At 37.0% G+C, this 14,776-nt stretch overlaps 1 protein-coding gene across 1 annotated transcript; it reads left to right on the forward strand.

The window, feature by feature from the left end:
- The first annotated feature begins 4,681 nt into the window (after positions 1-4,681).
- LOC145158905 (DHHA1 domain protein) lies at positions 4,682-10,982 on the forward strand. Its single transcript, XM_079077762.1, has 9 exons — positions 4,682-4,876; positions 4,978-5,171; positions 5,584-5,682; positions 5,841-6,180; positions 6,254-6,388; positions 6,503-6,585; positions 6,692-6,797; positions 6,870-6,941; positions 10,804-10,982. The coding sequence occupies exons 2-9, from the start codon at positions 5,032-5,034 to the stop codon at positions 10,897-10,899; spliced, it is 1,071 nt and encodes a 356-aa protein (XP_078933888.1). The 5' UTR covers positions 4,682-4,876; positions 4,978-5,031; the 3' UTR covers positions 10,900-10,982.
- The last annotated feature ends 3,794 nt before the right edge of the window (positions 10,983-14,776 follow it).

The raw sequence follows: 14,776 nt of genomic DNA on the forward strand, positions 1-14,776 counted from the left end.
TGGATAGACTCGGCGAGTCGAGTCGCGATTCTGGTCATGTGTTAAGTGACCAACTCGGCGAGTCGGAAGTGGACTCGGCGAGTTGGTGCTGAAGGGAGAAAACCCTAATTCCGGGAGTTGTGCCCTATATAAAGCACATTATAGCCACCCTCAGCCTCTTTACTTCCCATTTGAGTTCCAGAAACCCTAATTAGTGTGTGTGAGCCTCCATTGTTAAAGTTTGAGCTTGGAAGAAGAATTTAAGAGGACAAAGTTAGGAGATCAAGAGGCTAGCATCGGGAGATCATTGTAGATCCGGAATCTACTCCTTCTTGGGCACATTTCTGAGGTAACAAGTCGTTACCTTGAGTTTTCTCCTTCTAGATCCATTCTTTGTTGTTGTTTTGGGAATTTTAGCTTGATTGGAATCCATTTCGGGTTTAGAGGTTAGATCTGAAGTTGCAACTTCAGATCTAGGTTAATAGTGAGCCATGGAAGCTTAAAGCATCAGCCATGGGGCTTTATTTAGAGTATCTATGTCCCAAAACCTCCTTGTAGCTTGATTAGAGCTTGTTGAGCCTTGCATGCACGTAAAGTTGGAAACTTTACGTGTGAATCTGGCCCTAGGAGTCCAGATCTATGTATTGGAAGCAATGAAATGGCCTGAAATCGTCTGAATGAAGATGTCACGTTTTGGACTCGGCGAGTCTGTTGAAGATTGCCTTGGACTCGGCGAGTCTGTTCTTGGACTCGGCGAGTCTGGTCGTGGAACCCTAACCTTTTCTGGTTAAGCCTCGAATCGGTGAGTCGAGGGACGACTCTGTGAGTTAAACAGGATGAGACTCTGAGATTGTTGAACTCGACGAGTCTTGGGGCGACTCGGCGAGTTGAGTCGTATTATGGGAGTTTCTGAGTAAAGGAACTCGACGAGTCGACGGGTTGACTCGGCGAGTAGGGTCAACCAGGAAGGTTGACTTTGACTGAGGACTTTAACTTTGACCAAGGGTTGACCAGTTTGACTTCCAAGGGTATTTTGGTAATTATTGGTATTTATTGGATTTGGTTAATTGGTAATGTTCAGCGGTGGAGTTTGTGTCGGTGGTCGGAGCAGCGTGATCTTACCTCTTCAGTCAGCTACAACAGGTGAGTTATCCTCACTATATCAACAGGGTCTAAGGCACCAAGGCCGGCCCTTTATCGGATGGAAATCCGGGTAGTTGTTGTTATGTTATTGTTTTGCTATGTCTGCATCCCAGTAGTTAGGATGGTATATGTTAGGGACCTGGTGAAGGTCGGTATCCTGGTATATAGGATGATGCTATGCTAGCGACCGGTTAGGTCGGTATCCTGGTTAGGATGTTGCTATGTTATGTGATATGTTGGATCGGTTTGATTAGTTGTGTGATGTTATATGATTATATGTTTATGTGCGCACGGTTGCTGGACTGGGGTTGGGTTGAGGCGGATCCTGCTTTGTGCTGTAGGCCAACATACCCAGGGCGGACCGATTAGACCAAAGGCCCGACAAGCGGTCCGTACAGACTGAAGGCCCGGTGCGGGCGGACCAGTCATACTATAGACTCAGAGAGTGGACCAGGTGGACTGAAGGCCCGGTGCGGGCGGACCAGTCATACTGTAGACTCGGAGAGAGAGAGGACCGGGTGGACTGAAGGCCTGGTGCAGGCGGACCAGTCACACTGTAGACTCGATATGCATGGCTGTTCTGTTTATGATATGATATGATATGTGTATGGTATTGTGGTTGGTATTTTGGGGGTAACTCACTAAGCTTTCAGGCTTACAGTTTCAGTGTATTGTTTCAGGTACTTCAGGAGACCGTGGCAAGACGAATGCGTGATCGTACCGCTCCTCAGTTTTATGTTGATGTTTCTGGGATACTCTGATAATAAATGAGTCGGAAACCTTTTTGTAATAACTTAATGAATATGAGTTGTTTTTGAAAAGTTTAAATTGGTTGTAAATTTTCACGGTGTTACACTAACCATCATACATCCCCCTTACCTTGTTTGGATTGAGATGGAGTAATGTTGTTTGTTGTTATTGTACTTACTCTAAATTATGTCGTGATATAGTTAGTAGAATTTTCAAAATACAATTTTATAATTGTATGTGTTTGTGGTTATGTGTGTTTGCATATGATGTAGCTTTGACTTTGTCGGTGTATGGTTGTGTATGTGAGCGACAAAAATAGAAGGTGTATTGATATTTTTGTTTTTGCGACACATTCTATATCTATTTCCAACAAATATCAGAAGATGTAAATACAATACCTCTCGACGTTTGAATGATATCGAGCAAACTTATGTTTATTAAATCACTAGGATACAACCCGTGGAATCCATGAGAGATAAAGTAAAAGAATATTGATAATTCAAAAGCATAGTCATCATGTTTTCTCGGTATCTTTAATGGTTAGTTCAAATTAATATGTAAAATGGTTTGAATATATGAGCAACGTTTTTTTATGTGTAGATTAATAAAAAAAAATGATAATTTTATATAATAAATATAAAACTGAATAGACTGAAGAAGAAAAATAAAGAAGAAGCAAACACTACGAATCATGAAAATGATATTATTATATGCAAAAAAAAAAAGATAATATAAGAAACTTATACGAACACAATAAAATAAATTACAAATTCAAATGATTAATAAAATGTGTTTTACTAATTATAAAAACAATATTATATAAAAAAAATTCTACAAATTGTTTACAAATTTTTAAAAACTTCTCTATACACAAAAGTAATCATTAATCATAGATTTGCAAATATTAATATTTTTATAAAATTTGATATGTTAACGGTAACAAATTAGAATAACTTAGATAATAATAAAAAATGATAGATTTATAAACGCTTCTTTTGATACAATATCTTTATCTACAATCTCTATATCAAATGGTTTAAAATTGTAATAAATGTTATTTGAATGATGATTAATAAGAAAATGATGATAGTGTACATAGAAAAATAAATTTTGAAAAGGTCAAAATAAGAACGACAATCATACACGGTAATAAAATGAAATTTTAAATCCGAAAAATGAGGTAATGTAACAAAACTACATGTATATAAAGACGTATGTAAATGAACTTTGATCGTTTGATGTTGCAGCCATTTTATTAGATTTTATGTTGTTCAAATATAGTTCTTTAAATTTTCTATTGTCTTTAGCGCCACCAGTATAATAAATATTATTTGAATCGTAAAAAATTAGCAATTTCATGCAATAAAAAATGCCGATGAACATTCTTAGAGTTTTTATAAGTTTCATTATGATTATATGTTTAATTGTTAATGAATAATTGGTCAAAAAATAAATAGGCATAAAATATCAAATTTGAAGTTGGAAACTCTATTTCGAAAAGTACCCAAAACTATTTATAATATTACTAGGTATGAGACCCATGTATTACATGGGTTCATTTAAAAGAAAAAACTGAATATAAAATTCTAAATATTTGAGAAGTTTGAATTTATAAGAAAAATGAGAAAAATATTGAATTATAAAAATTAAATTGGTTTTTTTTCTCTAAATTTAAACAAATGCTTTACATAAATAAATAAAGAAAATCAATGAAGCTTTAATTTAGTAATTTTGAAATTAAAAGGAAAGTTCATTAAGGATATTAATATGCATTTATTATTGCATTTAAATGCTATGTGGAATTTAATAAAATAGAAAAAACATAAAATGACATGTGGAATAAAAATTAATTTAAAATAACCACAAAATGACATTTGGCAAATTGAATGAAAGTGTGACAAGTGGCAAAAAAAACCTTCATTTATTAGAGTATATTTTGTGGGTTTCTGCAATGAAAACTCTATTCCGAAAAGACAACAAATAAAGAATTAGTTGGAAATTAGGAATCATAAGGTAATAAGGTAACTGTTTTTTGTGATGTAGAAAGTTTCTGTGGTGAAGGAAAAAATATAACAACAGTAGTAACAAAAAACAATAGAAACAAACAACCAACCACAATGACACAAAAACACATACACATACAAATACAAAACACCAAAAGCAAAAAAACATGTACTAGAAAAAAATATTTTTGATACACAGGAGACAGTTTATGTGATGAATAGTATATGGTTATTGAATTTCATTGAATTGGATATAATATAAATATTGACTAAATGAAAGGGGTAAGTATATTATTGTTTTACATATTAAAGATGATTTCCGGAAATATTGATAAAAAATTTCAAATTTGAAATATGAATTTAAACCAGCAGCTGATGTCAAGGGATATCAATTTATATATGGCTAATGTATTATTTATCATTTACTCATTTATTAGTTCCTAATTTAAACGAATTTTTATTGGTCGTTGCAATTAGATATTATGGGTGAAGGATAAAAATTATCGGAATTTATGTTGCTCGAATGAAACAAAAAGTTGTATGACATAAGGATTGGGGGTAGGAAGGTAATTAAATTTTCATATGGAATGGCAAAGAGGTAGTGACACGTGTCAAAATGATTCATTTATTAGGATTAGGATTAGGATTGATATTGTTAAGAAATGCTCGAAAATGTTTCCTTAACAAATTACACATTATTACACATATACCTGTTATTAACACTTAAATCTACATCCATGCAACCAAACCCTCAAAAAACCATAACCCTGAAAAAATAGAAAATGAGTGTTCGGTTTAAATCTCCACTCTCAAAAGAAAATAACAAAAAAAATCCTTAAGTGCACCACGTGTGTAACACGTCACTACTTCTATTCAAACCCTAGTTCTTCTTTGCCCTAATCTCCAGCCCCAAATCCCAACTGTATAATCTCAAAATTGAAACCCTAAAATTGTTCGTCTCATCAATTTCAACTTACAGGCGTAGCACTTCTTTTTTCACGGTAGCGTTTAATCAACCCTATTATTCAATTTCGATTGCTTGATCATGTTTCATACACGTGAGTTCTAATTTAATCCTTTTGGATTACTTGGTTACATCCAGATTACTTGTGATTATGTGACTGTAAACGCTAACAGAACAATATCTATCGATAGAATGGCGTTGAAGCAAACAGCAGTGCTCTACCATTATCCATGTCCTGATGGTGCATTTGCTGCTTTGGCAGCTCATATTTACTTCACTGCTTCCTCTGTTCCAGCTCTCTTCTTTCCCAACACTGTTTATTCCCCACTCAAGTAATTTCTTAATTACTGTTTCTTGCTTTACAGAAAACAATGGGGCTAACTGAAAAAGATGCAATCAACTGTGTTCCAATTTCTAATTTAGTCGCCATAAGTTTGAAAATCAACAAAAAAATGTTTGAAATTTGCAAAAAGTTTGATTTTGGGTAATTTGGGCTAAGGTGGCAGCATTTTTTACCTCTTATTAGCACCTAGAGTTCAACATGAAACTTTTTGCAAAGTTCAAATTTTTATGGTTTTAGTGATTTCATGAACTTTAATCACCAAATTAGCAATTATGACAAAGTTAGCTGTCATTATTTGAATTTGATTCAAAACCAGTGATATATTTCTAACTATGCCTGATTTTAGTCAATTGATTATCTTATTCTAATTCTAATTTCCCAAGTTGTAATAATCATATCAGAGTCGAAGACCTTCCTCTTGATCAAATCGGTGATGCTTATCTCCTTGATTTTGTTGGACCCCCGGGTTTTGTTCAGCAACTCTCTCCCAAAGTTGACCGGTTTGTTTCTCGTTTCTATGGCTTTCTCTATGAAGTCCATTTTTTTACATTAAGTCAAAATGCAAATGAGGTTGTAATGAAGATAGATCTACTAGTCTAAACATATGCTTATGTCTGTAATTCTGTATCATTCATGTCTTTTGTTTTAATTTGTGTAGTGTGATAATATTAGATCATCATAAAACAGCACTCAAGATGCTTGATGAAGGTGAATTTTCCTATAAGAATGTGACAAAAGTGATAGATATGGGAAGGAGTGGGGCCACCATTGCCTATGATTATTTCAAGGAAAAAACCCTAGCTCTTAAAAATGGAAACAATTTGAGTAATCTTGAATTGGGTATCCATAAATTTGAAAGCTCTCGAAGGATATTTGAATATATTGAAGATGCAGATCTATGGAGGTGGCATCTTGACAACAGCAAAGCTTTCAGTAGTGGTCTTAAAGATATGAACTTTGAATTCAACATAACATTGAACCCCTTGTTATTTCAGCAGGTAAATCTTTATAAATGTGGATGTATTTTATATTTTTTAATACTAAAAGTTACTATTGGTTTTTTATTTGTAGTTGCTATCTTTGGATCTGGAATATGTTATAAATCAAGGCAAGCAGAGTTTATCACAGAAGCAAACTTTAATAAATGAGGTTCTTGAGCAATCATATGAGATTGTTCTTGATGATGGAGCATCTGGACATTGTCTGGTAAATTTCACTTATAAATCTTTAAGTTTATTCTGTTCGATGTTTGGAATTGTTTTTGAAGAGATAAAAAGGTTATTCTGATTCCAATGACTAATGCTATTCCATTCCTGTCAGGCTGTTAATGCTGATTCCGTTTCCGATCTAAGAAGTGAACTTGGCCACCAATTAGCTGAAAAAAGCCGGAATCAGAACTTAAGGTTTGTCATACCTCCATTATTGACAAGATTTTTAGGACTATTTTCAAGAGTGAAGGTGGGAAAAAGGAATTACAATTGTTTTGTTGTCTCATTTATTTTGGTGTAGGGGAATAGGTGCAGTGGTCTACAGAGTACCGGATCTCAAAGATGATGAAATTTTAAAAATAAGCCTAAGAAGTATAGAAGATGAAGATACAACAGTTATATCACAGGTTTTGTTCTTCTTCATTCAATTCCTTATTTGTGAACATTGTGAGTTTTGAAACTCTTTTTAATCTTTGCAGAAACATGGAGGTGGTGGCCATAGAAATGCAAGTTCATTCATGCTAAAATGTGGGGAATTTGAGCAATGGAAGGTAGGATCTAATGACTCTCGGTATGTAAACCAAAAATAGTTAGCAAGCTTAACAAAAAATGGTGGTAGATTAATGTATTTTATTTATTTTTAGTGGTTTTGAATCATCTTACATGTTAAATTAATGGTAGTAAGTTAATGTAAACTGATCTATATTAGACAAAAATATTAAAATATGTTTTTACTAACGAAATAATCATTTGAACTTGCCCAAGATTGCTTATTATGTTTAGCATTTTTGTAGTATGTTGGAGTGATCCTTTGTTGTGAAGGTAGACACTAGTTTTTTTTTTCCTTGTAGTATTTATTCCTTTATTAGGATAGGATGTACCACGCTCGGGATGAAGGATACATGTTTTTTAAGGTTAGTTTTGATGACGAGGATACGGAGGGTATTTACGTCTTTTGAAAAAATGCAATATGGAAGCAAAAAAATAAGTCCATGTCCTACCTTATTTCTCCATTTTTTTTAAATAGAGAAAAAAAAAAATTCAAATTTTGTTGTATTAACATTGAACTTAGTCAATATGAATAAATGGGAAATCCGTAAATTATATCTTGCATTTGAAAGTGAGGTTTAACCCTCAAGTTATATACAAAAGGATTACCTAAACATGAAACTAGATAAAAGCTACTTCAAAAACTAATAAAACCTTATACTACTTTTATCTTAACACCCCCTCTCAAGTTGGAGCATCAATAATGTTCGACTTGACTCCGAGAGTCTTGAAGTGGAAGTTAGAAAATGATTTGGACCAACTACAACTGAAACATGAATCTTGATGTGGAATGTTACTAAAGCAAAAACGTATATATGAGCTAGAATCTGGTATAGGAAACAAGAACGCAAAGCAGATAAAAGAACTCATGCAAAACATCTAGTGAGATCTGGAACCGGAGGCAGTGACGACATCAAGATCTAAGGGCGAGCAAGCGGGAAGAAGGGTTTCAGGAGAACAAATTTGGAATTCGAACGAAGTCGGTGCCGGAGGGTGCTAGGGTTTTGGCCAGATGTCGACAACCAAGGCCAGGCAAACAAGGGGAACTAGAGCACGACTCGGCAAACATTTTATGGTGCTGAAGGTTTCAAGAACGGGAGTCGGAAGGTAACTCCAAAGCTAACCAGGGTCCCGATTAGGTCAAGACTAATGTCTAATTCCCAAGTTTTAGTAAAGAAAATAAAAGAAAGGGAGAGAAAAGATGAGAAATGAAAGTGCAATAAAATTGTATTTTGTGTTTCCGAGTTTGAGAGAACCGAAAGGAAAGTTAACCGTTTTGTTCATTTCTCTTCAAATCCTTCCAGATTGGAAGGAACGTTAGGAGGGAAAGTTTTCCTTTCATTTCTTTCCATTTCCTTCGTTTAATGAAACTTAGGAACATCAATTTCTTTTACTTTCTTCTCACTTCCATCAATTTTCCTTATTTTCCCTCGTTAAGTTGAACTCAGGGGCAGGGTGTTTCGTACCATGTCAATAAGCTGGAAATCTGAAAATCATATCTTGCATTTGATAGTGAGGTTTAACCAACAATTTATATACAAAAGGATTACCTACACAAGAAACTAGATAAAAGCTACATCAAGAACTAATAAAACCATATATTACTTGTATCTTAAAACTCCCCTTAAGTTGGAGCATCAATAATGTTTAACTTGATTATGAAAGTCTTGAAGCGAAGGCTAGAAAATGGCCAAGAGTTACAAGTGCTCATAGTAAATGAAACAGAAACAAGAATCTTGGTATGCAATGAGACCGAAAAAGGAAGATATAAAAAAATTGGAATTAGGTACAGGAAACGAGAATACGACACATATAGAAGAACTCGGGCGGACTTTTTGTGAGATCTAGAACTTAAAGCAGCGCGTCGACAATATGTGATGGAACCACAAACGGGATGAAGGGTTTCAAGGGAGCACATATGGACAATCGAGAGAGCATAGGGAGTGAAATAGACCCGGAGGTGAAATAGATCCGGTACAACCTTGAGCTGACATATATGTATTGTAACACCCCAAATTTAGAAGGCCAAGAAATGAAGGGAAAAACCCCAAGTCAAGAGGTCTACTCGTCGAGTCCAGGGAGGAACTCGACGAGTAGGAGCGAGTTCCGTGCTGCGGATTAAGTGGCCGACTCGGCGAGTCTGGCCTGGGGTAGGAAACCCTAAATTCGGGACTTGGCACCCTATTTAAGCATCTTATTCTCCTCCTCTTGGTTCCATTCCCAACCCCCATTGTCCAGAACCTAACCCACGAAACCCTAGATCATTTGGTGAGTGTGTGAGCCATTCTTGAGTATTTTGGTGTTCTTGGAGGCTAGAAGAAGAAGAAGGAGATTGAAGGTTCAGGGAGGAACTTGTAGATCCAGCAACACCATCTCATTTCCATCATTTCCTGGTAATCAAGTCTTCATCTTGGCTTATAGCTTTTTAGATCTATTTATGTCCACTTTTTGAGAGTTTTGGTCCATGGAGCTTGATCTATGGGACAAGGATGTCCCAAGCAAAGATCCTTTCAGATCTGGGGTCCCTAAGAGTGGTTAAGGCATAAAGGTGCAAGCTTTATGCCATTAGAACTTCCCATGCAAGGTTTAAGAGGTTGTTATGGCCTTTTGAGCAAAAAGGGTCATACATGGATGTAAAGGCAGAGGCTTTACGAATTATTTCGACCCTAGAAGGTTAGATTTGGGTCTTGGATGCTTTGAGACCCTCAGAAATCGTCTGAATAGATTGGGACATAGAGGGACTCGGCGAGTCACTAGTGGGACTCGGCGAGTCAGACCGTTTTAGTGCCCCAAAACGCTTCTGTTAAAGGGGATGAGTTGAGTTGGAAAGGGGCTCGGCCAGTCTGGGTTCTTAGGGGACCTGGAGATCATCGTACTCGACGAGTTCAAGGAGGAACTCGGCGAGTCCAAGGCAATCTCCCTAATTTATGAAGGTGGACTCGACGAGTTCAAGGGAGAACTCGGCGAGTCAGATGAAGGAAGGTCCCGATGTGTTGAAGGTGTACTCGACGAGTCCACGGAGAACTCGACAAGTGGGATCGAAGTCCAAAATTTTGTGTGGAATGTGGGACTCGACGAGTTGGTAGGCCAACTCGGTGAGTTGAAGTCAACTCGGAGCGTTGACTTTGACCGTTGACTTTGACCAAGTTTGACATGGGTTGACTTTTGGAATATTGTGGTCTAAATGTTATTTTGGGTATTGATAGTTCGGGAAGCCAAAGGGTCAGCAGTTCAGGAGTTGCCGGTTAGTAGTCAGAAGTGTTCAGTTAGTCTTCAGCAGTGCGGGGTGAGTCTCCTCACTGTTTGTATGGGTCTACGGCCACAATGCCGACCCATTTAGTTCATGTATAGTAGGAAGACCCGGGGGTTAGCCCTAGGCATTATGTACGAAAGACCAGGAGGCGGCTCCTGGCACACTGCATGATATTATGTATAGTAGGAAGACCCGGGGGTTAGCCCTAGGCATTTTGTATGAAAGACCAGGAGGTGGATCCTGGCACACTGTATGCTATTATGAATGAAAGACCAGGAGGTGGCTTCTGGCACACTGTATGCTGAGTAGCCTAGTAGAGTAGTATATATAGTTGTCTTTGTGATGCTTGCATGGAAGACCAGGGGTGGCCCTTGGCACTTGTCTGTAAGACCCAGGGAGTGGCCCCAAGCTTGGCAAGAAAGACCACGTGCGGCCCGTGGCATAACAGCAAGACTATGTTTGGCACATAGCACCTTACTTGATTATGGACATGTTTGTTATGTATGGCTCGTGGTTATGTATGGCATGTATGGATCAGTTGATATGTATGGTATGTGGTATCTAGGGAACTCACTAAGCTTCGTGCTTACGGCTTCAACTATTTGTTTCAGGTACTAATGTTTTTTCCAAGGAAGGAGCTAGGGGCGATCGCAGCGCATCACACCATGTTTTCCGCACTAGATGATCTTTGGGATTTAAAACTCTGATAATTGTTTTATTATGAATGCTATTAAATGATTGAGCAATTTATTAAGCGGTTTTTAATTAATCAAAACGAAATTTTTGGTCATGAATTTTGGGATGTTACATGTATGGTATGCGGTATTTTGGGGAACTCATTAGGCTTTGTGCTCACGGTTTTGTGGTTTAAACATTTTCAAGTACTTCCAGTTTTAAAAGAAGAGTCCGGTTTGATCGCACTACATCCCCTGAAGATTTATTCCGCAATGATTATTTTTTATTTTACTCTGGTGTTTTGAGAATACTTTTACTCTAATCGTCTTTTGAGATAATATATGAATGGTTTTGACTTATTTAAAATAAAAGTTTTACTCGGTATTTTTTGGACGTTACATATATGCATGTATCTTATATTTGTTCCTCTATTTGCATCTGCTTATTCATCCCATTATATCTCCCTTTTACACGTTCATGTATTCATATGATGGAGGTCATTAATATGAAATAGTTTGTTCTAGAGGTGTCAAAAAATCTCGTGGGACCCCGATCCCACATGGAGGATATTTGTTAAAATAATCAGGACGGGGCGGGGGTAAGATTAACCCCCGTTTTAATTTCGGGGGTGGGGACGGGGATAGGCAGTTTCGTCCCGAACCCCTATGGGGCCCTGTTAATATATATATATATATATATATATATATATATATATATATATATATATATATATATATATATATATATATATCAATGATTTTGAGTTTCCAAAAGTTAACAAAAAAATCATGTTTTTAATTTGTTAGTATAACGTTTTTGAGATGTAATAACATTTTTATTTTTAACATTTAAAAATTATGTTATAAATAACTATTTTTAACCCAAAAAATTAACTTTTTTAAACCCAAAAAACAATTTATTTTAGCCCAATAAAGAATATCTCAAAATCAATCAGGGGCGAGGGCGGGGGCAGGGGTGGGGGTTATGACATCCCCATTTTTACGGTCAGAAAAAACCAATTTCGTTTATGTTTTTTTAATAAAAATCAGAGTAAAAAGTGTTACGGAATTTGTTCCCAAAACAAAGTATGATAAAAATTTATCAAAGCATTTCTTAAAGAAATGTATTTTCATTACATTACAAAAAACTCGGGATGTCAATCATCGATACAGATCATAAGCATAAGCCAAAAAAAAACATCATAGGCCACAAAACACAACCTGACCTCAAAACAACATAGGCCTTACAATATTCCATTTATTATCTACTGGCCTAAAATCCACAATCTCTCGTCAAATCATCCAACTATGCTTTTGCCACTACCTGTAATACAAGAAACTGAGTGGGTCAGGCTCGGGAGCCTGGTGAGCATATAGGGTTTTCAACTCACAATAAATAAGTTTATTATTTCAACAATCATTAAACCCGATTACCCGTTCCCGTTATCCTCACCTTACGTCCCTAAAGCATCTATCATAAGAGACTTATCCTAAGGAATTTCATCAGGATGGACACTACTGCTAAGGGGATTCCTCAGCCATATGTGTCCGTAAGTCAACCATGGGGGGGGGGGGGGGATGGAGTACACCGGTGAACACTTTGTTCACAACACCTACAGGTTGCGAGCCTGCTAGCGTTCCACTGGACTTCCTAGAAAAGTCTGTGGTCGTCATCCATACTCCGCTAGATGACTGGATCAACGTCAACATCGAGGCCTCTCATCATTTTATTTCACCACACACCAACTATTTTATCTACCCATGTTCTACCCAACATATATGTAGATATAAAATACATACATGGTCCAGATATGTAAAACAAAGCTTACATCTTTTATCCAACATAACTTTCAAAGCATAAAATACATATACGGTCTAGACCTGAAGAAAAAGTTCAGATCTGAAGGAAAGAAGTTCAGATCTTTCATCCAACATAGATCTCAAAGTATACAGTTTAGATCTGAAGAAAAAGTTTAGATCTGAGATGAGGAAGTGTAGATCTGAAGCAAAAAGTTTCAGATCTGAAAGAAAGAAGTATAGATCTTTCATTCAGCAAACATCTTAGGTAAACAGATAGCATATATATATATATATATATATATATATATATATATATATATATATATATATATATATATATATACATGGCACATAATTTATATAAAATACTTTATATCTATGTGTAAGATGAAAGTGACTATACACTCAATTGATACAGAGTGATTCGGACAACACTTCGCTTCTTAAAATAATCTTCTTTGACGAAACCGGGAAGTTTGCTTGAAAACCGGGCTCCTCGCGGGCAGAGTTTCAAACCGGAAAACTCTTTTTCTTGGAGCCTTCGGGCTCTCCGAGGCTTCCTTCGGGGGCTAGGGGGTTTTCCTAGGCCTTAGGGGGGTTTAGGGGGGTAGTGAGAGAAGGTAGAGAGAGAAAGTTGTGATGGAAGGGGTGAGAAAGCCGGTTCCCCTCGCAGCTCTTTTATAAACTGGTCCTCGGACGTACGCTGGGTGTACAGGGCCTCGGACGCGGGGCGTAAGTCGGATAAGATCACAGGTGTCATCGCTTCGGTGGGGCGACGTGGACGATGTTGGGCCGAGAAAAGCAGTTGTACGCGGCGCGTTCCGAGCTCGGACGTTGGGCGTATGCGAAGGCGACGTGTCACGATCCGAAGCGATCTCTATGATCAGCATCGGATGGCTGGGATTCGGCCACGTCATCGAGTTCGCATCAGGCTTCGCAAATTCATACTCCGACTTTAAAAATTTGTATCTTTCGCATACGAGCTCCGTTTTCGACGTTCTTTATATCCACGTGTAGGCGGGAACATACTCTACAACTTTCGTTTAGACTCCGTCAGCTAATTTTGACTTTATTTTAAAAGTTATATTTTTAACAGGCCGGGACAGGATTAGTCCGTTAAAATCCATAACTTCTTCGTCCGATGTCCGTTTTCATCTGTCTTTTTATCGTTACGCTACTATTAACGAGATCTTCAATTCTCGTTTGGGTTGTGTTGGCCAACAATTGACCGATCTACTATTCGAACTTCGGGTTGTGCACTGCCGATCCGAAACTTAGAAAAATCATAACTTCCTCATACGAGGTCAGATTTTGGCGTTCTTTTTATGCACGCTCTCGGTTTAACAAACACTATGACTTTCGTTCATATTGTTAGGGCTAAAAATTCCTCTATCATAAATTCACTATTTACGTCACACAGTGTCGTGCCGGTTCTGTCGCGAAACTTCAACATGCCATAACTTCTTCGTTATAACTCGGATTTTGGCGTTCTTTATATCTCCGGAATCCTTGTCACGACCACTACAACTTTCTTTATCGATATCGGGCTTATCTAACATTTTATTTTTGACGCTTATTTTTATCATTTATTTATTATATTATTATAAACAAGTAATAAGCACACAAAAGCACATAATTCACATGATATTCAAGTAATTCATCTTTATTACTTTAAAATGAGTTACAATGGTTGACATAGACTATTACATCATCTACTAATGCTTAGCCCCGAAACACGGGCGTTACAATTCTCTCCCCCTTAGAATGATTTCGTCCTCGAAATCATGCATCAACAAACAGATGCGGATAGCGACTCATCATGTCACTTTCCGTTTCCCAGGTGAGATTTGGCCCATTAGAATGTTTCCATCGCACAAGCACTAAGTCGATCATCTTGCGTCGCAACTTCTTCGTCTTACGGTCAACAATTGCCTCAGGCTCTTCGATTAGCCTCTTATTCTCATCCATCCTTAACTCTGAAATTGGAATTATGTCGGGAACTTCTCCCGTGAACTTCCTCAAATAACACACATGGAATGTGTTATGAATACCATCTAGTTCTTCGGGTAATTCGAGCTTGTAAGCTTGGTTCCCAATCCTTTGAAGAACT

Source organism: Lactuca virosa, chromosome 2 (assembly GCF_052849685.1).
Source record: "Lactuca virosa cultivar CGN04683 chromosome 2, Lactuca_virosa_CGN04683_v6, whole genome shotgun sequence".
In the NCBI taxonomy this organism is placed as follows: Eukaryota; Viridiplantae; Streptophyta; class Magnoliopsida; order Asterales; family Asteraceae; genus Lactuca; species Lactuca virosa.